Here is a 23,204-nt window from a genome sequence, read left to right as displayed (position 1 = left end):
CTCAGCCTAAACTCGACTCCTGTCATTTATGCTCTTTAAGTGTGTCCCGTTGACTTCGGGATGAAAGGACTGAGTAGAGCTAATGAGTGCCAACGTCTTGATTTTTGGCTGCAGTTGGGAACAGCTGCGCGTGGGGAAGGAACCTGCCCAGCAAATGAAAGGAATGGCCATCTGGGAGGCAGGGGGAGGAGGAGATAGGAGGCATTTCCTTCTGCTCTGCTGTTAGTCAGGCTCTCTGCCTTTCAGGACAAATCTTGGAGGGCCAGCTTGGCTTTCCTGCAGAAGAATCTTTAACTGCGAACACAAAATTAATGTGTTAAGGGTGAGTTCTACTACTGGGAGCAAATAATCATCTGATTCTTAGCAAAATAAACTTCTTTTCTATTTTGATTATATGCTGAGAATGGATTTACCCCTAATTTGCCTTTTTACCTGAGACAAGTTGAGCGTAATGGTATTGACCCTCACCAGAAGAACATCTTGTGTCACTACAACTCTGTGGCTTTTCTGTGCTGCAAAGCTGAAAAAGTTACTCAAACTTAAGCTTGGATCCGAATTATGTGACACTTAGGAACATGTCCGTGTTCAGCCTTTGCTTTGATAGCCCATTTGCTCTGTCTTCAGCTTTGAACTATTGATGGTCTAGCCTGATATTTTCCTCGTTATTTCTTGTCCCTTCTCTGAGTAACTAAAAGAGCAGGCTGATGCCTACTACCCAACGTAGCCCTCCTTGCAGCAAGGCTTGTGTAACTCCTGTCGTGACCAAGAAGCCCAGCAAATCTAAGGTATTGGAGAAGAGACCTCCTGTATCATGGTAATGATGGGTGTATGTATTTAGGAATTGTAGAAAGGTGGAGTAAGGGTAACACTGAAGCTTGTGTACGACAGGGATCCAAACCACAGAGCTGTTGTCCTCTGTGGGACAATGAAGGAAGCTCTGGATGTGTAAAAAGGAAGGGGGGGGGAAGCCAACACTTCTGCTTCCCAAGATTTTTGTGGAATGTAAAATAAGGTTGGCACCTGAAGTTGATTCTTTTGTTCAGAAATTGATTGGAGTTGGTTCGTAGTGCGTTAAAATGCCAAATTAAAAGAACTGAAGCAGTATTGATTATTGGTTTCTAATGGGTTCTAAAGTAGATGTTTGCTGTAGCTGTCAGCTCTTGTGGGTGCCCCACTGATCCCCACATGCAGCACGGATCGGTGCTGCACAGGTTGGCTTCAGCACGTGTCATCTGGACCTGCACGGCCAAAAGGCATCCATCATCTCTTGCTGTGACCTTGTACCACCTGTCTGTCCCATGCAAGGCCAGCAATTAAAACGTAAGGTAATGAAGACAGCAAGACATGAAAGGGCTTTTCACTAGCTGATCAAAGGGGCAGAGTGCGGTGTTTTCACAACCAGTATATTGAGACCAATGGGACTAGAAATGTGGTTGGGAAAGAAAAAAAAGATAATTGGAAATTAACCTATAAACATTCCTGTCTCAGTGTACTGCACTAGATGTAGTTCTCCTGTGCTCCTATTTTATTTTGTGGGAAAAGCATCAAGTGCTCATTTCCACCTTGCTACCTGGGGAATAATTCTTGTGTGTATAAAAATGACATGCTATAATGTTAGTGCTAAGGACTGAATAAGGAAACTTGGCTTCTGGTCCTAATGCTTCTTTATATGAAGTCATTGAAATTTAAATTTGCAAGGAAAAATACCGGTGGGCTCTAAATTGGTGTCTTGGGCCTGACTCCCTGAGGTGCTGCAGCCCAGCAGCTCTTGTGAATTTCTTTTTTATGCATCTAAAAGGAAAAATTAGCCCAAGGTCCCAGACAGGCATGCTGATGCCTGTGAGTAGTGGGGGAGAGATGCTGCAGAACATCTCTTTTTAGAGCAGCAATTCAGCTTTCCCGTTTTAAGAACTATGGGTGAGTAAAGCAACTTTTCAGCATTGCTCTAAAGGGGCTGCCCATAAAGGTGCCAGTGAGGAGCTGCATTCCCTCTGTGGGGTTTTTGTACATTTAATGGTGACAGCACAGGACTCTTACAACACCCACAGATGTGCAGGGTGTGGATTATTTCCTGGGCATACAACAGGTATACATGCTCTGGGGTATGGTGTATAACAACTCCCCAAGCCCTCCCAGCCAGAAACAAACAGCAGCAGGATGCTAGAGCCTCAGTACAGGAGGATGCCAGAAATGCGGCTGGGTGTCAGCGTGTCCATTACTTGCACTCAAAGTCTCACATGCTGTCTGTGCTGGTATGAGAACCTTCATTGGGATTAACCACGGCCATAAAGTGAAGTGTGTGTGCTTGCGGGGTGGATCTGGACCTGTCTCTGTGGTGGTGAGGGAAGCGGCAGCTGACACTGCACAAAGCATAAAGCAGCACACGGAACCTCAAGTCAACCAAGATTTATGTTTTCCTTCCCAGAAATAGCATAAATCATCCCATTGATATCATTAGAACTGACTTGCTGAAGCCAGGCAGTACAAATTTGTTCTAGTATTTTTTTTTTTTACTTAAAAATATAAAAAAACCTTACTTATTTGACTGAAGCACTTTTTCTTGGGGGTGGTGGTGGTGGCCTGTTTTTTAACGGCTTCTCTTGATGACAGCCAGCCAGCGCTGCACATGTTTGTGTGCTGCACCTCCACTGGCTGCTCTGAAAGCAGCTTTTATTTCTCACAGATAGTAAGGGGTACAGAAAATCCTGGCCAGGAAGATGGGATCTGGGGACAATTTCTAGGAGCCAGTACTGTGACTTATTCAAAGCCTATGCTGGAGGACAAAGCAATCTATTTAGGAAACGTCTGCTGTGCTAAAATAAACTCTGGTTATATTCTTGCAGCAGCAGAGTGCACCAAATCCTAGTCCCAATATCCAGAACACCTATAAAATATTTCTGAGAGGAGGTGTTTTTAACCCTGAAAATTAGTCATCTGCTTAAACAACCAGATTCCTTGGTTCCAGGACCAAAACTCTTTTAAAAGTTTTTTTTATTATTTGTTTGTTTCCTAATAAATAATAGAGCATTTCATAGAATCCAAAGTGCTGGACAAACTTACTTTTCCTTCTTGGGCCTGTTAACTCTTGACCTTACCCACTCTACAGTAGCATCATTCATGCCTGTTTCTCCTTCAGCCTCGCCATCTCCACAAATAGCGATTTAGTTCCAGAACGTCTCCCCAAGACCAATAAATGTTATCCAAACCTAAGGAATAAAATTGTTTTGGCCACTAAGAGATTCTGCCCCTTTGCAAGTTGATTTTTATTTTGGACAACTTCTTTTTCCAGCACATCAAACTGGGCAGGCATCGAGCACTCGCTGCAGACCACGGGATGAGCGCTGCGCTTGTGTGGCCCCCGCTTTGTGTAGGTGCAGGGGTCTGCCTGCGCTGACCCCGTTGCAAATGGGATGCCTCCGCCTGTAATGGAGCTGGGAAAGCAGCACAGGTCCCTGACGTGCAGACCTGTGTTTTAGCCATTAGCCTGTGCTGCTTTGTTGACACCAAACAAATGTTATTTTAAGCAGGGATGACTTAACAACTGTTTTATGGTCTTGGTGGAGTCAGTGCATCAGTCGTTCAGCACAGAGGGCTGGTTTAAGCGTGCCCTGCTTTGCTCTTCTCAATTCTCATCTCTCTTCCTGGGTTTCTGTCATCTTTTCCTTTTGCTTGTGTTCGGGAAACAATTTATTTTTTGTCTTATTCTGCATCTTAGCGTATTCATCAGGGCTCCATTTACACTGTTTGTGTGTGATCTGCAGTTCCAGCAATCCTTTTACACAAATAAGCTAATCTATTATTATTTTTTTTTCTTTTACTGATTTCAGGCAGCCCACAGGCTCTAATATGCATTTCAGGCAACAGTCTGGGGCAAGTGTATTCAGTAGTGTGCTGGCAGTGGTAGAGATGCTGTAAAGCTGGTTGGTTAGCTGAGGGACAGCTGTACAACCACTGTGGTGAGAATCAACACCAGCCTAGTTCAGTTGGTGCCCCTGGTGATACTCTTCTGCTCAGTGCTTTCTGAGGACTAACAGGTGAGCTGCAGTGGGAAGGGAAGAGAGGGGACTTTGAGATCCTTAAAAATCCTGTGTTGGCATCCAGAAAGGAAAAAAAAAATCAGTGCGGGGCAATGCATGGCCTGTGAAGTGGAAGAAGCAGTAATGACGAGACCACGGCTAGAGGCTGGATTGAAGTTTGTACTAAAATAACAAAGCAATGTGTTTTGAGAGAGGGGGAAAAAAACACCCCAGTCCCCTGTGGTGTGGAAGTGAACTAGGACCAAGTTAGGGAAGGCCTTCCCTCTGAAGGAAGCTTTCTAGTGAACGGTGCTCTGGAGAGGCAGTGTTACAAATGACTGCAGGAGACAGGTAATGATTTGCAAGTAATTTATTCCGTGTCGCTTTGCTAAACCTCAATTAATCAACTTCCACAAATGTATTGCCAGTGCTTGGCCTCCTGTTGGGAGAAGTCTCTGTTTCCCTCTCTCTCTCTGCATAAAAACGTAGCACGAAGCTCATATTGTAGTAAATCAAGCACCCAGGAATGAAAGAGCAGCCTCCAGTCTGAAAGCTCCCTGTCTCCCTTTCTCACTCTGGAGACAATGAGGAATCGCGTTTTAAAGGTGTTGATTCTTCTTAATAATCCCCGTTAACAAGAAATCACTTACTGCTGATATTGATCTAAACTGTTGTCAGTGAGACGAATTAGGGGCAGGGTAGAGAGGGCTGTTGATCTGTTGTTTTCCTGCCGGGCTCCTCCAGCACACTTCGGCTAATTCCTGCCAGGACCAAACCTTGTTTTGTGACTCCACGGAGTAACTCGGTGTGAAAGCTCCCAGAACTTAAGGAATATCTGGCCACAGATGCACTCTAGGAATTGTAGGGGTGTTATTTAGGAAAAACAATTACCTCAATTTCTAGAAAACTGCCAGAGACGAGGGATTTGGTATCAGTCCCTTGCAGCTGACATGTTTATTTGTTATTTTGGTTCCTTTACAAGTTGTATGAATTCCAGATAGTTTGTGTAAACCCACCGTACGCAGTGTGTCTGAAGAGAAGTGGTGCTGAGCTGCACTCCTGTTACCTTTGGATGGAATTGGGGGAACTGAATCATTCTAAATAAAGCTGGCCTAGAACAGGGGGAGGGGGAAATGCCAGTGCCAGACCGTGCAATTCAAAAAAGCTGAGGAAAGGGCACTGAGATCAGATCCAGGTACAAAGCTCATTAGAAACCTGTGTCCTTCACCCCTTAAAATGCCCCAAAACACTGAGAGGAGCTCTGATTTCAGGCTCCCTAGGGAAACGCTCGTACCCTGTGCTTTTCTCCGGAACGATGCTTTCTAAGCATGTATTTTTTTTTTTTGGTGTTGCCCTATAGACCCGGAGCCCTTCAGGCTCAGACAGGGACAAGTCAGGTTTGATGTGTTCAGTTTTTGTAAGCAGTTGAGAGGACGGGACTTGTGTGAGGGAATGCTGTGGTGTGTGCCAACAGCCTCAGAGCCTTCAAAGTTTCAGAGAAAACTTTTCCCACCACTCAACCCTGTGGGCCACACCGGCTCCAGAGGCTGCTCTTGCAGGAGGTGAGCAGGACCTGGCAGAGCAGCACTAGCAAAAGTGGGGTGCTTGAGCACATGAAGATGGTGAGCACCCTGTGGCTGAAATCAGCGTGCTGGGGGTTAATTCCTAATGGCATTAATTCTGTCCAGCTTCCCCCAGATCTGTCTAAGGAGAGGTTTTTAACCATACCTTGCTCTGGCTGCCGGAGCAGGGCTGCAGTGCCGTGCTCGGCTTCAGCCCACTGCTGCTCTGTCCTCTGCCTGCCTCGCGTTGGGAACTGGCTCTGAAGCTCCAGCTGCTGTTCCAGGGCCATCTTATCTGGCCGTGCATCTGCTCATGATGCAATCCCCGCAGGGATGGGGAAGCGTGGGGAGGAGAGGAGCGTGTGAGGGGCTGTGCGTCCATCCCGTGTCAGAACGAGCACAGGGCAGTCCTGGAAATTGGACCCGAAAGTGGTGTCCAGAACTGCCTTTTGGAGTAACAGCAGTGGGTTCCCTGATAGCTGTGCTGCTGAGATAGGAGTGGGGGGAAATAAATTTGAAGAAGTGACCATGTGTGAGGAAGGAAAGGGATGTTTGGGGTGTATGGAAGCAAGAGGGGTGCTATAGACTACTTAATAAAGGGCCAGGGCTCTGAAAGAAGTGAGTCACGTTTTAGCTGATCTCGATGCTTTCCCTCGTGTTAACTCGGGACTTGTCCTCATCGCCTGGGGGCTCCCTGTCAGCTCTGATCCTGGCCAAGCTCTGCAGCAGCAGGCTCTGACCGCAGACGATGCCAGCAGCCTTGGGCCGGGCAGTAACGCTGTGCGTGCCTTGTAGATAAGGCAAACTGAGGCACAGAACTGCCAGTGCCCCACAGCATGGCACAGCGGCAGAATTTAAACCTGGCTCCCTCCCTGTGGCTCTCGGGAAGGCAGACACCTCAGCTCTTAGAGCAGGCTCTTCTCTGGCTACCCTGCCGTCTTTCAGCCACCTGCTGAAGTCTGAGGGTTCCCCCAACCCACAGCCTGTGTGCAAAGAAGCCAAAAGTTAACGTACAGCCAGCAGTCCCAGGACAGGAAAGGTTTCATGCAGAAGTACCCTTTTCTTCTGGGGCTGGCCCCAGCTCCTGCACAGTCAGAGGTGGGCACAGTGTGTCCGTGCTTTGGACCCTGCAGCCTGGTGGGCTCTGGGGGGTGCGGGGTTGGTCCCTTTGGGAAGGAGGGACGGAGGCTGCAGCAGGCTTCCATTCCCCAGCAGCCTTTCATCCCATGTCCCAGGGCCACAGCCACCCTGTCTCCATCCCTGTTTACTGATGGGGCCGATAGGGTCAGGACAGGAGGGGATGCAGGTTCCCCTAAGCGCCTTATCACCGGGCCGGACAATCTCAGACACTCAGAGGATGTTTTGACTGCGCCGAATTACACTGTTTGTTGTTTCTCACTCCCAATAATTGACATTTGATAGCGACTACTGTAAAGGCTGCGAGGGGCTGGGGCTGAGCCAGGAGAGAGGTGGGGGGCCCTTCCCCTCCGGCAGCCCCAGAGCCCTGTGGTTTAGGGTTTGGGCTGTTTTACCCCCCCCTTGCACTACCTTTCTGTGCGAGGAAGAAATCAGCCCCCCCAGAGCCTCCCAGTGCTGGGACCCGGCTGGGAAATGGGGTGGGGGGCACAGGGCTGGCCCCAACCCCTGCCTGGGGGGTGATAGGAGAGGAAGGGGCTTGTGCACAGCGGTCCTGCCCGGGCTGGGGCTTCCAAAGTAGGTTGAAAATTAATTTTTACAAGACATTAAAAATGCAAGCACAGTTCGCACTCACCAACGCAACAATCTCCGAAATTCGGGGAGGGCTACAGGAAGGGGGGGAGCTCCCAGGGGACCTCGGCCGTGCAATGAAGGCGGGGGACGCGCAAGAAAAGCCACTCTGTTTAATGACAACTCGCTGAGCTCCGTCAGCTGCTACAGCAAAGGGAAAGGTGGCGGGACGAGGAGCGGACAGTGCATTTTGGGACTAACGGAGGTTTTAGTGCATAACCCTACAGGAACTGGGGGGTTTGGGGGGGCCTTGTTCCCCAGGGGGGCTGTCCTCGGCCGTGCGCCCCAGCAGCAGCCTGGCAAGGGGCAGCCCAGAGGGGCGCTGAGCTGGCCGGACAGCAGTGACCATACGGGAAGTGCAAAACTTAAAGGTGGATCTCAATAATAATTAGTAAAAGAGTAAAAAATAATAATAATAATTACGGGTTGTAGGGCTTGGCTCGCTGTTGTTCAGTTAGTGGGAAGGAGGCAAGCAAAATGAGTGGCTGCTTTGTAGGAAGGAAGGGGGAGAACTATGGGGCAAAGACCCCGCTGGAAGTGGGGAGCCAGAGGGGTCCGGCACGGCCGGGGGTGGGAGCAGCCCCCCCAGTGCCAGCTCCAAACACCGGAGGCCTCCCCACAGAGATGGGTGCCAGGCTCCTGAGCTCCAGCGGGATGCTCCAGCGACCCGTCCTCGTCCCCCCGCAGCCCCCAAGTGTCCCGAGAGCGGCTCCCAGGCACGGCCGAGGCCCCCCCCAGGTTGTGGGGTTCCCCTGTGGGGCCGCCCTACCAGGCTCGGATCCCGTGCAACGTGGAGATGCCCGCGTTCCCCTGCGGGATGGGTGTCTGCACCGAATTCAAGTCCCCCACGCTGAAGTTCATGAAGTTGTTGCTGGCCGCCGAGGGCTGCATGGGCTGCACGGAGGGGTAGTTGCAGTTGTAGTTGGCGTTGCAGGCCGGGCTGTTGTAGTTGGGGTACGCGGGGTAGGCGTTGTAGCTATAGGGGTTAATGCTGACATTGTAGGGTGAGCTGTAGGGTGAAGATTCCCCCAGGCAGGGCTTCCCGTCCCGCACCAGCACCGGCACGGCTATCCGCCGGGGCGGCGGGATCCCCACCATCTCGAGGGTCTGATCCTGTCTCTGCCTTTTGCATTTATACCTTCTATTCTGGAACCAAATTTTCACCTGGGTGGAGGTGAGCTTTAGGACGTTGGCTAGATGGTCTCTTTCGGGAGCCGAGAGATACTTCTGCTGCTTGAACCTTCTCTCCAGTTCGTAGACTTGGGCCTGGGAAAAGAGGACGCGAGGTTTCCTCCTCTTCCGCTGTCTGGGGCGCTCGGGATCGTCCAGGTCTCTCTTCTCCTGCTCCAGGCTCTTGTGCAGGGAGCACAGCTCTGCAGGAAATTAAACAGGCGAAGAAAAAAGAGGGAAGGGGGGAAAAAAATAAATAAAAAAAAATAATAAAAAAAAGAAAAGTGGGGTTAAACAACCCGCGTGCACTGAGGAAGACCCCGCAGCGCTGTCTCTTCCCCCCGGCCCCACTGCTGCTGGCTCGCTCTTGTGGCAGCGGCGCTGTCTCAGTCCTGCTCGCTCAAGTACCTCTCTAAGCAATTTGTCTTCTTTATTATTGTTATTCTCATTATTATTATGTTGTAAACAGGGAGGCTCCGCGCCGATTTTAGTCACGCTCGTCTCTGCCACGGCTTGGCTTTCTCACACGTGTGCCCTTTACATCGAACCCCGGGCACGGAGGCAGGCTCAGCAGAGCTATTAATTAGCAATAAAACTTGTCACCTAATTGCTCTTTGGACACAAAGGAGGCCTCGCATGGGACATTGTGCCTTCACCTCCTGCTTTGGCAGCGAGCTTGGCCGTCGGGGGGCCGGGGATCTGGCCTCTCCGAGGGGCTGCAGGGCCGGGGGGATGTCTGGAGGGGGATATGGGGGGGATATGGGGTGGAGATGTTTCTCCCCTCGCTTTGCCTCCCCCGAGCCCCTCGGCCGGGCAGCCGGTGCCTCCCCAGCCTCCCCGCTCCATCCCCGCAGCCCCGCTCGCCAGCAGCGCCTCGCCGCCCGCCTTTACCTTTCTTATCCGCTTTGGGGTCCTTGGCCGAGTCCATCTCCGCGTAGCTCTTCACGTAGTAAGGGCTGGGGAAGGCCGCTTTGGCCGGGGGAGGCTCGGGCAGCTCCTCCCGCAGGTCGGGCAGTGCGGGCGGCTCGGGGCCGAACGCCTCCTGCTTGAAGGCAGCCAGCATGCAGGAGGGCGACGGCAGCTCCATGGGGGCCAGGCCGCTCTGGTGCTGCTCCAGGTTCAAAATATCCTTGACCGAGAAAGGGGTCGTCGTCACAGGGCTAGGAAACATGGCAGAGGAGAGAGGGGCAGCGGCCGGAGCCCGGGGTCATGGAAGAGGAGGCGAGGAGCGGCCGAGGTGGAGCGGCGGTGGAGCTCGCCGAGGGGGCACATAGCATCCCCGCCAGCAGCCTCGCCTTGTGCACTGCAGGCAGGTAGGAGCGGACCATAAGGGATTGGAAGGAGGGACTAGGCACTTTTTGGGGGACTTTAGCTTTCTATTGGCCAACATTGCGGTGATGGTATGAGAGATGCAAAGTTGCATGTCACCTAATATAGTAATACATCTCCAAAACATCCCCGCTCGTTTAAAGGGGCGGCACTGTATTTATCCAGCTTTCCCCGCCGAGTTTGTTGATCCATTTAGGAAAAAAAAAAAAAAAATCCAGAATGGCCTAATGTGTACAAAGCCCCTATCTGATGCCATCTATCATACAGTCAGATTAAATAAACAGGCCGGGAGGAAACCATCAACCAAATATGTGCTGATTTCATTTTTTTTTTTTTTTTTTAAGCCAAGGAGCGGAGGTTTCGTTTTTAGCATTCTGCAATATCCGAGCGCAGGAACCAGAAAACGGGAGGTCACTGTTGTGCGAAGGGGAAATCCGTGCTTAGGGTTCACCCGCCTGCAAAAGCCAGCTGATAGAGTGCGACCCCCGGGCTCTGGAGGTCGGAACGAGGGGTGGTTTTTTTTTCCGCCGTTGTCCGTAAAGCTTTCAGCCCCAAACCAACCTTATTTTTTAAAAAACCGCTGTTTGTGCCGGCGTTTGAAAACACGGGGCCAGGGGCCGAGGGAGCAGCAAACCTCGCCGTGTCCCCAGCAGCCGGGGGCGTTACGGCTCTTTCTTGGCTTAGGGGTGGGAGGAAAAAAAAAAAATCCCCCTTTGAACGACTTCTTTGGTGCGGGCTGCCCGGCTCCGGCAGGCTCCGAGCCCTGCGGGGCAGGGGGAGCGGAGGCCGGGGAGCGAGCGGAGGAGCCCCCGTGGATGCGGTGAGTTGGGGAGCCCTCGGCCGTGCCCTGCCGGGGAGGCTGCGGCTCGCAGGCAGCCGCCGAGGGGCAATTTGTAGGATTTGTCCCCATGCTCCTGCCCGCAAAGCGTCCTCCTCCCGCTCAAGGGAGAAAATATTTTCCGAGGCGGGGAAAAAAAAAACAGGCACCTGCCCGCAGCAGCCCTCCCTGAGCAGTTTTTCCCCTGCTTCTCTCCCCAGGGAGAGGTTTTGTGTTTTGGGGAAATATGGTTCAGGATTTTTTTTATTTTATTTTTTTTTTCGGGCGATGCTGGGAGTTCGGGACCAGGACTTTGGGGCTCGGGGCTGCGGCAGCGATTGCAGCCTCCTGCTGCCGTCCTGGGAGCGGTTTGGTCGTGAATCAGATCCGGATTTTCGCCAATTTATCGAAAATATTTACCGAAATATTGCTAGTTATCGGGGGAGGGAGGCGGCACAGCGGCCGTCCCGCTCCTGGCGGCTGCGCTTCCCCGGGGCTTCGCTGGGAAACGAGTCCCGAGGAGGCCGGGACAGCTCGGGGGGGATTTTCCTCGGCTGTAGGAAAAGGGGAGAAGCGCCCTGGGAAGGTGGAGGCAGCCTCGGCAGCCCCGCTCAGCCCCAGCCCGCTTCGTAGTGCACAGCCCGGCCACCTTCCCGGTCCCATTGCCTCCTTTCCGTTACTCTACGAGTTTATTGGGATAGGCTCGGTAAATACCAAAATAACGAAGCGGCCTCCACCTCCCCTAAAAACCTGAGCGGCGGCTGCAGGTCCGCCTGTTTTAGGGACTGAGAAACCCGGGTCCAGCCGAGGTGCTGCGGAGGCAAAACGCCCGTCCCAGCTCGGTCGCGGAGCTCGCCGAGTGGGGTGCGGATGCCCTGCCTGCCCCACAGCCCCTTCCCCAACCTGCTGAGCCCCAAGGGAAGCGGCTCCGACCCCAGCGGGGTCCGGCCCCGGCTGCCCCCGGCCCGCAGCGCATCCCCACCGGGGCGTCCCCGGGGAGGAAGAGGAGGAGAGAGCCGCCGGGCACCGAACAGCCCCGAAGAGAGGCCTGGAGGGTTTCCTCCAGCCCCAAATCAGCCGGCGGCTCCCGATCGATGTGGGCCCGGCTGCAGAGGGTGGAAGTGATTAATTGAACGATAAGCCGCAGCTATCATTTGGAATGTCATTAATGCGGCGGGGAGACATTCATTGGAGACAGACAGCGTTATCTCCGCTTTATCTTCAACAATGCATCACTTTTAATACTGCAGTTTAGAAACAAATGGGGGCTTTAGCCTTAGCCCTTCTCTGCGTGTTTATATTTTTGGAAGAATCACAACTAGTGGGAGTCCCGGCCTCGGCCCCCTGATAAATGAACATTAGCACTTTTTAGAACTACTGTATCAACAAAAAGAGCTGCAGGGCCGCAATAATTGGTGAAAAAGCAAACACTCCGCAAAGAGAGGCCAGGTCTGCTCTGTGTCCGGCTGATTGATGAATAAGCCCCTGACACACAGCAGCTCACGGACTTTCCGGGTCGGGGCTCGCCACCCGCTCCCCCCCTGCCCCTCTCCCCGGTGCTCTCCAGCTCGCTGCTCCGAGCCCGGCTCCGTTTTCGTGGCGGAGCGGAGGGGCCGAGGCTCGCCCCGGCAGCCGGGGCTGGCTGCGGGCATCTCGCACCGCCGTCCTTTATGGCCCCGCACACCGGGCTCCGCACCCTACAGGCACCTCGGCTCCGGGGCTGGCATCCAAGGGACCGCCTGGCCCTCAGCAGGAGGGTCCCGGGACCCCGGGGGGCGCCGGGCATCACCGGTGCCCGGCCCCCCGAGCTGTCCCGCACCGGTGCTTTGGGGTCGCTTTGGATCGCTCCGGACTGAGCCTGGCCCCCGCGCCCCTTTGATTTTCACACCCCTCGTCGCTTCTTTCCGCGCTTGTTAAATGAAATTCGTTTAAATACATGTGTATGGATATAGAGAGAGACTTTTTCTCGCTGAAAACAAACAAAAAATCCACGCAATTAGTCCCGGAGAGCACATCCTCCCTCCCCCCGAGCTTTCGACACCTCGGACTGTTTAGAGAGCGAGATGGGGCCTTTTAAAAAGTTTTCCTCTTAATGGCAGCCGGTTAAGACGTCCAGGGCCCCCTCCCGCTCTAATTCCCGGCTATCTCCCAGGACTCTGTTTATACCTCGCCGGTAAACGCCGGGTTTTGAAACCTTGTCACTAATTGAGTGCTAACACTTCAGGTGCTATAGATTTGTTAAGAGCCAGTAGTCCCGAAATAGCCTATTAGGGTTTCGTTGCGCGACCTGGTGCCAATCTCCCAGTTCCCCCCTGGGAGCCGCTGGGACCTCGGCATCCCCCGGGGCTGCCCCGGCTCGGGGAAGGGCTCGCTTCGCCCCTCCGCCTTTCTGCGGGGAAATGCGGCTTTGGAGCTGTCCAGGCGCTTCGCTCTGCCGCGGCTAAAATCGCCTCCTCTCTTCACTCTGATTTTTTTTAATTATTATTATTTTTGCTCTTTTTTTTTTTTTTTGTCGTAACGAAGCGCGCTTTTCCCCGCCGAGCTGCTGGCGAGGAGAGCGGCCCCGGCCTCCAGCGCTTCATCCAGAGGATGGAGCAAGGAGGAAAAAGAAAAAAAAAAAAAAAGATGGAGAATTTTGACCTTGACGCCCAGGGCAGCGATGAGGGGCCCTTGGCGAGGGGCCGGGGCTCGCTGCGGCATCCCCGGGCTGTTGCTGTGCGCTCCGGGAGGCTGCGGCACCCGGCCGGGAAGCACCGCAGAGCCGCCCGGCTTCTTCGTCCCCGCTTTTTGGGGCCATTTCTGCAAAAAACAGACCAAAAGCAGCGCGCTCTGGTGGGGTTTTGGTAGGTGCCCCCGCGGGAGCAGCGCTGGGGGGTGGCTCGGTGGTCGCTCCTCTGCCTCCGCCGCTGACCCGGGCAGGGCGGCCGGGGCAGGGGGACTTCGGGCCAGCAAAATGTGCCCGTGGCTTTTCCCCTGCTGCCCTCGCTGGGCTCCGTGCCTGGAATCTGACAATTAGGCTGGCTCCTGCCCCGCGGGCGCTGGAGGTGGGCTTTCACCCCCCGGCTGAAGGCTGGGAGCCCGTCAGATAAATCCAAGGCTCTGCTTTTACCTCGCCTCTAACCTTTCTGCCCGGGCCGGGTTCGCTGGTGAAAGAGGGGATCTGGGATTTCGCCGTCCTTCCCTTCCCAGCTCCTGAGCACTAACGCGGCGATCGCGGTTTTAATGCTGCCTCCGGTACGCGCCGCTCACCTGCGCTCGGGGAAAAGCTTAATTACAGTTAATTACAAAAGCGCTGGGTATGCTTCCCGGGGGAACGCGAGCAGGGCAGAAGCAGTGCAGTTATTTTAGGGGCAGGAAAACCAAACGAAGAGACTTCACGAACGCAACAACGGCTGGATGCGGGATGCGCCGGTGATGGTCAAAGCCGTTTTAAAACGAAGGACATCGCGGGCTGCCCCCGGAGCCTGCCCCGACCCCCGCAGCCTGCCCCTACCCGCCTGCCCCCGGCGGAGCTGTTCCCAGGAAGGGGGGCAGCCTCCCGGCCGGGAGCATTTCGGGGGGTTGCAGCTCGTCTGTCCTCACGGCGCTTTCCAGAGGAGATCAAGGTCTGACTGCTCGGATGCTTCCTGCTAGCCGTGCAAATCCCAGCCGGCTTGGGTGCGCGCTTCGCACGCCGGGGGGGCTGCTCCGATCCCCCCCCCCGGGGCCGGGGACTGCTCTTGGTGCACAGCCTGGAAGCGGGGAGGCACGGGTCGGAGGTGGGGAAGGAAAAAGAGAGGGACACATTTAATGTGATTTAGTGTTTGGGCTGTGTTTGGCCTAAAGGGGATTTTTACCTCCCCGCCCGGGGTGCAGCCTGGAGCCCCTGCCCTGCGCCGAGCCGGGGAGGGGGGAGGCTGGAGCCGGGCGGGGAAAATTACAGAGCCCTGACCCCCACCTCCGCTCCGGCGTCTCCCGGCGATGTCCCCTCGGGTCCTGCGAGGGCCCAGCCTGTGACCCACAACCGGAGGCGTGAAATCGGCTGCCGAAAGGGCAAGCGCTGGGGCGGGGGGGTCCCTGTCCCCGCCGAGCACCACTTCCCCCCGCGAGGAGCCGGCACCGGGCTCGGGGGCTCTGCTCTTCCTCCTTGTCCCAGCACCGGGAAGGTTTCCCCGGTCCTTACCGGGCACGGCTGAGCTGTCCCGGGGGGGGACACGACCGGGCCGGGGCTCTCCGGTGCCCTGCGCCGTCCCCACCCGCCCCCGGGGGCTCCTGCGGAGTGCAGGAATGAATTAAAGTGTGAATTAAAAAAAATACGTTAAATAAAAACGAAATAAACTCACGCTAACCTGGGACGCTCGTCCCTGCTTTTATTTTCTGCTTTACATTTCATTTTGCTTTCCCTCCCTTGCCCACCGGGGAGTTTGATAAAAGGGGAAAAGAGGCAAAAAAGGGGCTCCCCGCACCTGCTCGGTGGGGCTCGGCTGTGGGATTTCTGCCCCCGGGAGCAGGAATAGGGACAAGGGCAGGATCAGGCCCTCTCCCTCCAGCCGCTGTTTCTCCCGACTCGGGGGAAATAATCCGTGGGGCGCTTTCGCAGCTCCGGGGCAGTCGGTGTCTCCGGAGCGGAGGATCCCGGCTCTGCCCCTCTCCAAGGAGCCGTAAAAGCGAAGCTCCGAGTCCTGCTGCGGCTTGGGCTGCAGGGAGAGGAAGGGTTGAGAAGCAGCCTGGGCAAAAATAAGGTAGATGGGAGACAGAGAGTGGCAAACGGGCTGGCGGGATAGGGGTTTTGTCAGCCCGAGGAATATACAATCGCTGGAGATAAAATACGCTGTATTTCGAGAGCGCGAGAAAAACGAAAATCTTGTAAAACTGCTTTAGATTTTTATTTTTTTTTTAAATATGTATAAAATTTCCAGGTTTGTTACATCTTCGCAAATTTCTTTTTAAATTTCCGATGCTACTCGCATACCATCTATTTACCAACCGCGTATTTACCAATATTTACTGTCGCATAGCCAAACCCATCTATTTTTTCCGCCTCCCTCTCTCCAATTCCCTCACAGCTAATTAACAAGGAATTAGCCCAGCGGCCGAGGGCAGGGCTCGGTGCGGGCGGCAGGCTCCCCGTGCAGCCCCGCAGCACAACGCCGCAATCCCTGATTTTCCATTAAAAAACAGGACTAAGCATATCAAAATGAAACGCACGAAACGGCAAAACTCTCCCGTGAATTGATTTTGGGGATGGGGTTTATTTCGTAAAGAAATCGCAGAATTTTAGTTTTGATTGCCGGTGTTTTCTGAGGGTTTCGCACGCTTTGCTCCCGGGGGGGCACTCCCGGATTTTAATCTCACCGACCCTCGCGTCTGGAAGCTAAAATTAGCCAGGGGAGCCGGCAGGGGATGGGACTTTTGGGAAAGGGGGATCCGATGGGAAGGGCGAATCCCGGGGAGCCAGCGGCCCCCTTCCGTGCCAGTTTTGGAAGCGGGCAGGACAGCCGTGCTCCCCAAACCCTGCCTGCAGCCCCGGAGCAGCACCTGCTGCAGCCCCAGGGACGGGAGCACCCGGGGGGGGACACCCAGGGGCCCCGTTCAGGCCCTGTCTCTGCAGCCCTCCAGGGCAGCGAGATTGGGAAAAAATCCCCGAGGAGGCAACGCAGCCTTCTGGGGCATCTTCGTGTTAAATATTAGAGCCAGAGGCAGAAAAGATCCTTCCTTCCTGTTTTTTTCTTTTTTTTTTTTTTCTTTTTCTTTTTTTTTTTTCTGTCCCTGGCCCCTTGCAGTTTTTAATCCGCAGCCCCGATCAGAGCTCAAGAGGATATTTCCTCCTCCAGCGTTTCTCTGGGCAAAGAGGCACCAGCAGATTTTTTCCGTAATGATGAAAACATCTGGCCGGCTCCGAGCTGTCAGGCTTTGCGTTACTTCTTCCCAGATGCCGGCTGCCCCAGCTCAGCCCCTCCGTGCCCTGGCCACTCGCCTGGGCGATGCACTCCCGACCTCCGGCTACGGCCCGCAGATCCTCCACGCTGCCTCTACACGGGGTGCCCGAAACCTCTGGGACCCTCGCTGTGGCTCCTCATGTTCGGAAACACTTTTTAGCCATAGCCTGGGGGAAAAAATAAATCCATCCCAAAGTATTTTTGGAGGCTTTTTTTCCTTTGCTGTGTCCAGAAGTTGTTTCCACCACTGCCCCCGTGAATGTAGCTCGGGATTAGCTGCCCTGCGCCTTCCAGCCCTTGGCAGAGTCCATCCCGGGGACAGGGGCACTGCTGTGTTTGTAGCCAAAGCCCTTCTCTCTGCTTCTCATGCAGTCAGAACCAGACATGCTTTGGTAAAAATGTGCCCTTGGTTTTGTGTGTGTTGGAGCTGGCTTGTGCATCTGCTTTTACGAAAAGTTAAAAGGCGGTAAATCCCCAAAAGAGAATTAAGGAAGTATTAAGTGCTGATTCAGTAAGATCCTAAAGTGCTGGTCACATTTTAAATATCTGGATTTTGAGGATCATTCATGTGCTTGAAATATTCATAACAGAACCGAGGCCTGAACTACGAATGCTAGTGCACGGTGTAATTTAAAAGAAAAAAAGAAAAAGATGAAACAGAACCACCTCTGGAAAATGAACAAAGGTACATCCAAGTGGAATGACTGAAAAAATAAATACTTCCTTAGGCCACAAGAAAACACTCTGAAAGATGCATTTGGCTCCAGTCAGTCAGAGCAGCCTGAGCCCTATCTAGAGTGACTCTTAGAATTTCAGTATTTAAAAAGGAAAGGGGGGATGTCCTATGTTTAAAAATATGACTTTACTTAGTCCCAAAGAAGAATAAACAAAGCAAAGGCAAAAACCTAAATGCCTCTAGAGAAAAAAATGTGTTTAACCACAATTCTAAACTATCCTTTTCCTCCTCCCTCCCCGCTTTTTAAAAAATGGACAAATAACAGCCACGCTCAAAACCATTGTGTCGTATTCTAGCTCCTCTATCTTTGCTCTCGTTGATGCCAAGGTCCATAAAATAACAATAATATTTACAAAATATGAACCTGATCCAGTAGTTCATGTTCAGGCAGAGCTTTGCACTTAAGGTGATGGAAGCTGTGGCAAAACAGGGAGCAGAAAACCACTGTGCATCTCCTGTCTTGGGAACCTCACAGTTCTTCAGGGGAGCAAAAGCTCGGCCAGATCGAGCCTTGGCTGTGTTCGTGTTGAATTTCAGGTGCTGGGCAGGAGGAGGTGTGACTGTGGTGGAGGTCTGGGGGAAGCAGCGTAGGTCCGTTTGCTTAGCTGACCCTCTCTCCTCATTCCCACCACGTTTATTCAGAATGACTTGTTAGCTTTAGCTGGATTAACAGGAGGATAAAATGTCTTGCAATACACATTTCTGTTCTGCAGTTTGATGTGAGTAAATGATGTTGGCTCTGTGATAAGCCCCAGAAGCCCTGGAGTAAATCTGCATTTTGAAATCTGCCCCTCACTTGGCTGGTCGCTGGGCTCGCTCTCAACCAATTTTTATACAAATTCTGCAAGAAGTAAGAATCAGGGTGAAAAGGCTGCTGAACAAGCTGCGAAGTCGGGCACCCGGCACTCAGGATGCGACCCTCTGCTGTGTACATTCACAGTCAGCAACGGGGCTTTGAGTTTTTAGCTTTGTTCCCCCCCTCCCAGCCCCTGCTTCCCAAAGCACACAGGATGAACAGTGCTCGTGTATCAAGCAGCCACTCAATATTTAGTTTTATCCTTCCTGTTGAGCATGTGGCCCCAGGCCTTGCTCCGCAGCAAGATGTTAGAGCACGGAGGGAGAGCTTTTTGTCTCCTCTGGCATTTCAGGGGTGTCTGAGCTCTTTGGTGCGGGCGGTTCGACCTTCATCATCCAACATGTGGGAGGAAACCAAGGAGATATTGGTTTTATTCCCTGTTAGGGGGAATATCTCCTGTATGGAGTTATTCCCTATTGCCCAGGGAATGAAAGGAGCAGAGATGAAGGTTAAAAGCACTCACTGAGCTGGGGCACCCAGTCCGAGGTAGCTGCAGCGTGACTGTAAGTATTTTTTTTTATTAAAAAATGCAAAAATCATCAAAGAATGTAGAAAGCACAGAGAAATTGCAGTTTAGCAGGGCGTATCTCTAGGTCTGCTTACGGTGATTCTCATGTAGGTGACAGAAACGCCTGTTTCTGGTATAGAGGCACAAGGACAAGCCTTGTCCTACATGCAGAGCCGTGCCACATTTTCTCAAAGCAAAGACCCCCAGGATTTTTGCCACGCATCATTTTCCAGCCTCGCTCTCCCCTGAGCTTTTCCCGAGTGTTGTCCTTTTGGCTCAACTGAGAAAAAACCCTCAGCAAGTGAAAATATTGGAAATATGGGACAAGTCTTCGCGAGGCTCTGCCCAGAAGTTGCCACGGGGTTGTCAAGCTGCTGTCCCTCGTTCTGTGGCCGAGTGCCACCTTGTGGGACCTGCAGCCCTGCCTGGGGGCCCCCAGGGCTGGCAGGGTTTGGGGGAAAACAGGGTGGTTTTGGGTCCCCGGGGTGTGGGTGCCATCGGGAGCAGAAGCCTCTCACTGCTGCCTGAGATGCTGGGCTTCCTCGGGAGCTCTGAACAATAACTGGAGGATAACCTCGGGGCATGAAATCGGAAAAAACCCAAAGCAGAGCAGAATGTAACGCGGCCCACAACAGCCATGTCGTTCCCGTCTTTGGCTCACCGAGGGCAGATTTTATCAGTGGCCATCCAGCACAGGGGTGAAAGGCTGTCTCCAGATGATGAGCTCGGAAAGCTTGTGTGCATGAAAAGACAGCGGGGAGAAAAAAACAGAGTTTCTTTAGGGAAGTGCTTTGAACTGATCATTTGCAAAACTGTCCTACTCAGACTCTTTTTTTTTTGGGGGGGGGGGATTAGAAACCTACAGCAGGCAGGTGCTGCTAGTGTGAGCGTTTGCCCACTTTGCAGACACTAGGGTTGTTCTGAAGGTAGAAAAATCAGAGCTCCTTGCTTTTTGTTTACTTTCTCTTGTAAAACCACATCCATTTAGCCACAGTTCTGCAAGTGAGCAGTCTGTACAAATTCTAGCGTCCTGCCCGCTGCTTTTCCAGGCAATGCTATCTCTGTCTGCTCTGCCTTCCCCCTGTCTGGTTTCGGACACCCCATCCCTGGCGTGGGTTTGCTTCTATCAGTTGTGGTGGTGCGTGTTTAGGATGTGGAAGGCTATCCTTAGGAGCAGGAGCTGTTACCTCATCACACAGACGTTAGGTGGGTCCGGCTTTTGATCACTTCGTTAGCTCAGACTTGATTTGACTGCCGGGGCAATTGGATGCCCAATACACCAACGCATCCTGTCAAACCCATCCCGCTCTCCTCTCTGTCATCGAAGTCTTGAGATAAGCAGTAGCGAAATGTCTGTCTGGGAGGTGGAACTCGCAGCTTCTGGTCTAATCCATGCTGGGCTCCAGCACAAGTGTCTCCCGAGGATCTCCGAGCAGGACGGTTTACACAGGACGTGCTGGTGGGTAAATTTAGAGTTGACAACTCCCTTCCCCAATTGCAGGACTTAAGGACAGTCCTATCAGGTGGCAACTGGCTGGGGGAGTATTTATAATCCATTTGCTGACTGGAATTAATAGGAATCTGTCATCCCTTGTGCCACTTGGGAAACCACGTAGCTGCGGGTTGATGATGCCAATAGCTGTTGGTGATCTTTTTTGGCAATAGCTGCACTCGTTGTTCCCGACGGCCAAACGGATTTCGGGCTCTGCAGAAAGCTGTCACCGAGATAAAGCACTGTCCGCATCCTCCTTCCTCTGGGCTCTGCCGACTCGGGGGGACGGGGGATTTGGCACGGCCGGGAGATTGCAGCCTGGCTGTGGCCGGAGCACAGCTGGCAGGTCCAAGGAGCTGACAGCTGTCGTGGAGCACTCGGAGCTTCGTTCCTCTCAGTGCAGAGCAGCATCGTGTGCTCGCGCCTGGTTTCAGCAGGGAGTGCTCCCTGTTAGCTGGATCTGCACGCAGAGATCTGGGACTTACCCTGTTTCAGTAGGTGAAACACAGCCTGAAGGCTCCCGGGCAGGTCCTCCAAGGAAGAGGTGTTCACTGCTTTCTCTTCTTTGGCTTCCCAAACTGGGTTGGATTTTGTAGTTCTGAGGGCTGAACTGCGATGTCAGAACGAAGCCAGTTAGAGAGGTTTTTGGAGCAGAAGGGCAAAATGTTGGCACTGAGTAAGATCCACAGCGAGAGGGAGGCTTTTTGGGGCCACAGTGTCAGCAGAAAGGGTGGTGAACTGGTTTGCTTGGAGCATCTTCCCTGCAGCCAGGTTTAGGATGAGTCAGGGGAATAAGCACAGCTTTTTATTTTATTTATTTTATACTTTATTATTGTTATTATTATCTATTTTGCATGTATACAATAATCTGGAAAATAGCAGAGCTGTGAAAGCCCCTGGGGCAAGGGGAGTGCCCTTTGTGCCCTTCCCTCCTCCTCTGCCAAAGCACTTTGGGGAGCCAGCCTTGGCACTGGTAAGCCCCTCGTGCCTGTATGTCCAAGTCGAGGATGCATCTACATTTACATGTGCCTGCTTCTCTGAAAGCAAGGCCTGCAGCAGATCTTGCCTTGGGTACGTAGCACTGCCAGGCTGGCTGCTTGCCCTCTGACTTGGCTTTTCCATCCCCTGGCGAGCCGAAGCCACTTGTGTGATGTCAGGCACCCACAGACACCCTGGCCCATGCCTCCCGGATGTGTGTCCAGCACTCTGTTCCAGCTTGGCAGCTGGATAAGCTAATTGTGTTAGTTTTCTTCTCTCAAACAAATTAAACTAAAACAGCACAGCTAGCTAACCCCCCCAGAAGGCCCAGACCCATTCCTTTTTTACAGAAGCTCCAGATCCATCCCTTCTTCACTGTTCTCCATCTTCTTTATTCCCTTCCTTACCAACCTGAACCATCACGTTCAGTCAGTCCTTCCCTAGCTGTTTGATATGAATGCCTCGCTGTAGCTCCTTGTATATGTTAAAAGTAGCAGTGGGTTTCATCAGCAGGAGTCGCCTGTAAACGGTGTGCACCCTAAGAGCACCCACAGAGGAGAGGTCCGCGGGCTGCGAGCAGCCAAACGTCCCCGTGCTCCATTTAACAGCCACTGCTAGAGCTCCTGCTCCTGGGAGAAGTGAGTTGTGTCTCAAGGTTTCCTGAAAATACCATCACTTGGCTTAGCAGTTGTGTAATACACCATTAGCATCTGGGATCCAGCACCCCAAGCATGTAGCCTCCTCTTATTTTGGCCTCCGTGGATGTGCACAAGGAAGGCTGAACGGATGTGTCGTGGGGAAAGTCCCAGCCCGAGGTACCTAGGGGTGGGAGCTTCCAGGTTTCAGGAAGGTGGGGTGTGTTTGAATGGAGAACTATGAAACCGTAACAACCCTCCCATAAGGAAAAAAAATGAAATTAGGGAAAAAGATTCACTCTGAAAATATACAACCCTTTGAAGCTGAGTCAGCCTGGAGACTGCATACTTGTCCCACTCTGCCAGTGACCCTAGCTGGTTAGAGGAGATGGAGTGGCTGTCCCATGTTTGAGAGCCACATGACTGCAACGCTGTTGTTATCTCAGTAGAGCTATGATATTCTCATAGCATGATGCCCCTACGCTGGGAAGCACACCTATGTGCTTCTTGCAGCAGCTCAGCTAATATTTTGCACACTGTCGTGGTCCAGACTGGGCTGTAACCTGTTGTAGCAGCTTGAAATTAAAAAACAAAACAAACAAACAAAAAAGGACAAAATAGCAAGGCAAATACTTGGCTTTTTATTATTATTATTATTATTTTCAGACTTGCTGGCAGACATTTACTTTTAATTGCAGGGTAGCTTATGAAATGGTCATTTTCTAAAAGAAATGAAACAGGTAAAAACGTAACTGGAAATTTTAGACTGCTTTTCTGTGTTGGAAAAGAAGCAACTCAACTTGATGATTTTTTAATTTTTCCTCATGCCTCCCACCTTAGTAGATCTAATAAATGGAAATAAGAGATGGCACTGTTATAGCTGCAAGGAATTTTGAAAAGTAATGAATTTCTCCAGGGTTTTGGTATTTCTTTTTGCATTTAGCTCTGATTGCAAAGGCTAATGGCCCGCCTCTGTCTCTTCCACTACTTACACAACAACCCCTTTCCTTGGAAATAGAGTTCACCCACATTTGATCTGCAGCCACTAAAAGCCAAGATATTTTAAAGGCATTTATAACATATCCCAAGCCCCTCCTCCCAGATTTTAGACCCGGAGAGATGAGCCCATTAAGACAAAAGGCTGACGCAGTGATGGCTTGCTGGAGAGCCACGAAGAGGCTGGTGGTGCTGCTGGGGAGCCGCACGCCTCACCTCCTCCTAATCCTCTGAGAGCCCGGCTCCCTCCCCACGCCAATGCCATCTCCTTGTGTTGGCTGGGCAGTTTTTTCCCTGCTCCTGTGCCCCGCGTGGACGTGGCTAGCTTTCAGGGCTCTGCCACCAGTGTGCTGGGACATTTGGAAAAAATATCAGAAATCTGCCCTGAAGTTTCTAAGCAGGAGGTTGGATTTCATTTCGTACT

The 23,204-nt window shown here is 52.6% G+C and overlaps 2 protein-coding genes across 3 annotated transcripts in view; one reads left to right on the top strand and one right to left on the bottom strand.

Annotated features, from left to right (window-relative positions):
• BNIP1 (BCL2 interacting protein 1) overlaps window positions 1-23,204 on the top strand; it is a 112,640-nt gene that overhangs the window by 17,553 nt on the left and 71,883 nt on the right. The gene's annotated exons all lie outside the window — the stretch shown is intronic.
• Window positions 4,372-9,950, bottom strand: NKX2-5 (NK2 homeobox 5). Its single transcript, XM_068698598.1, has 2 exons — window positions 9,407-9,950; window positions 4,372-8,718 (listed from the first exon to the last, which is right to left on the bottom strand). Exons 1-2 carry the CDS (start codon window positions 9,684-9,686, stop codon window positions 8,111-8,113), a joined length of 888 nt encoding a protein of 295 aa, XP_068554699.1. The 5' UTR covers window positions 9,687-9,950; the 3' UTR covers window positions 4,372-8,110.

Source organism: Anas acuta, chromosome 14 (genome assembly GCF_963932015.1).
Source record: "Anas acuta chromosome 14, bAnaAcu1.1, whole genome shotgun sequence".
Taxonomy (NCBI): Eukaryota; Metazoa; Chordata; class Aves; order Anseriformes; family Anatidae; genus Anas; species Anas acuta.
Note: the sequence above shows the minus strand (reverse complement) of the source record. Positions and strands in the feature narration are given on the sequence as shown.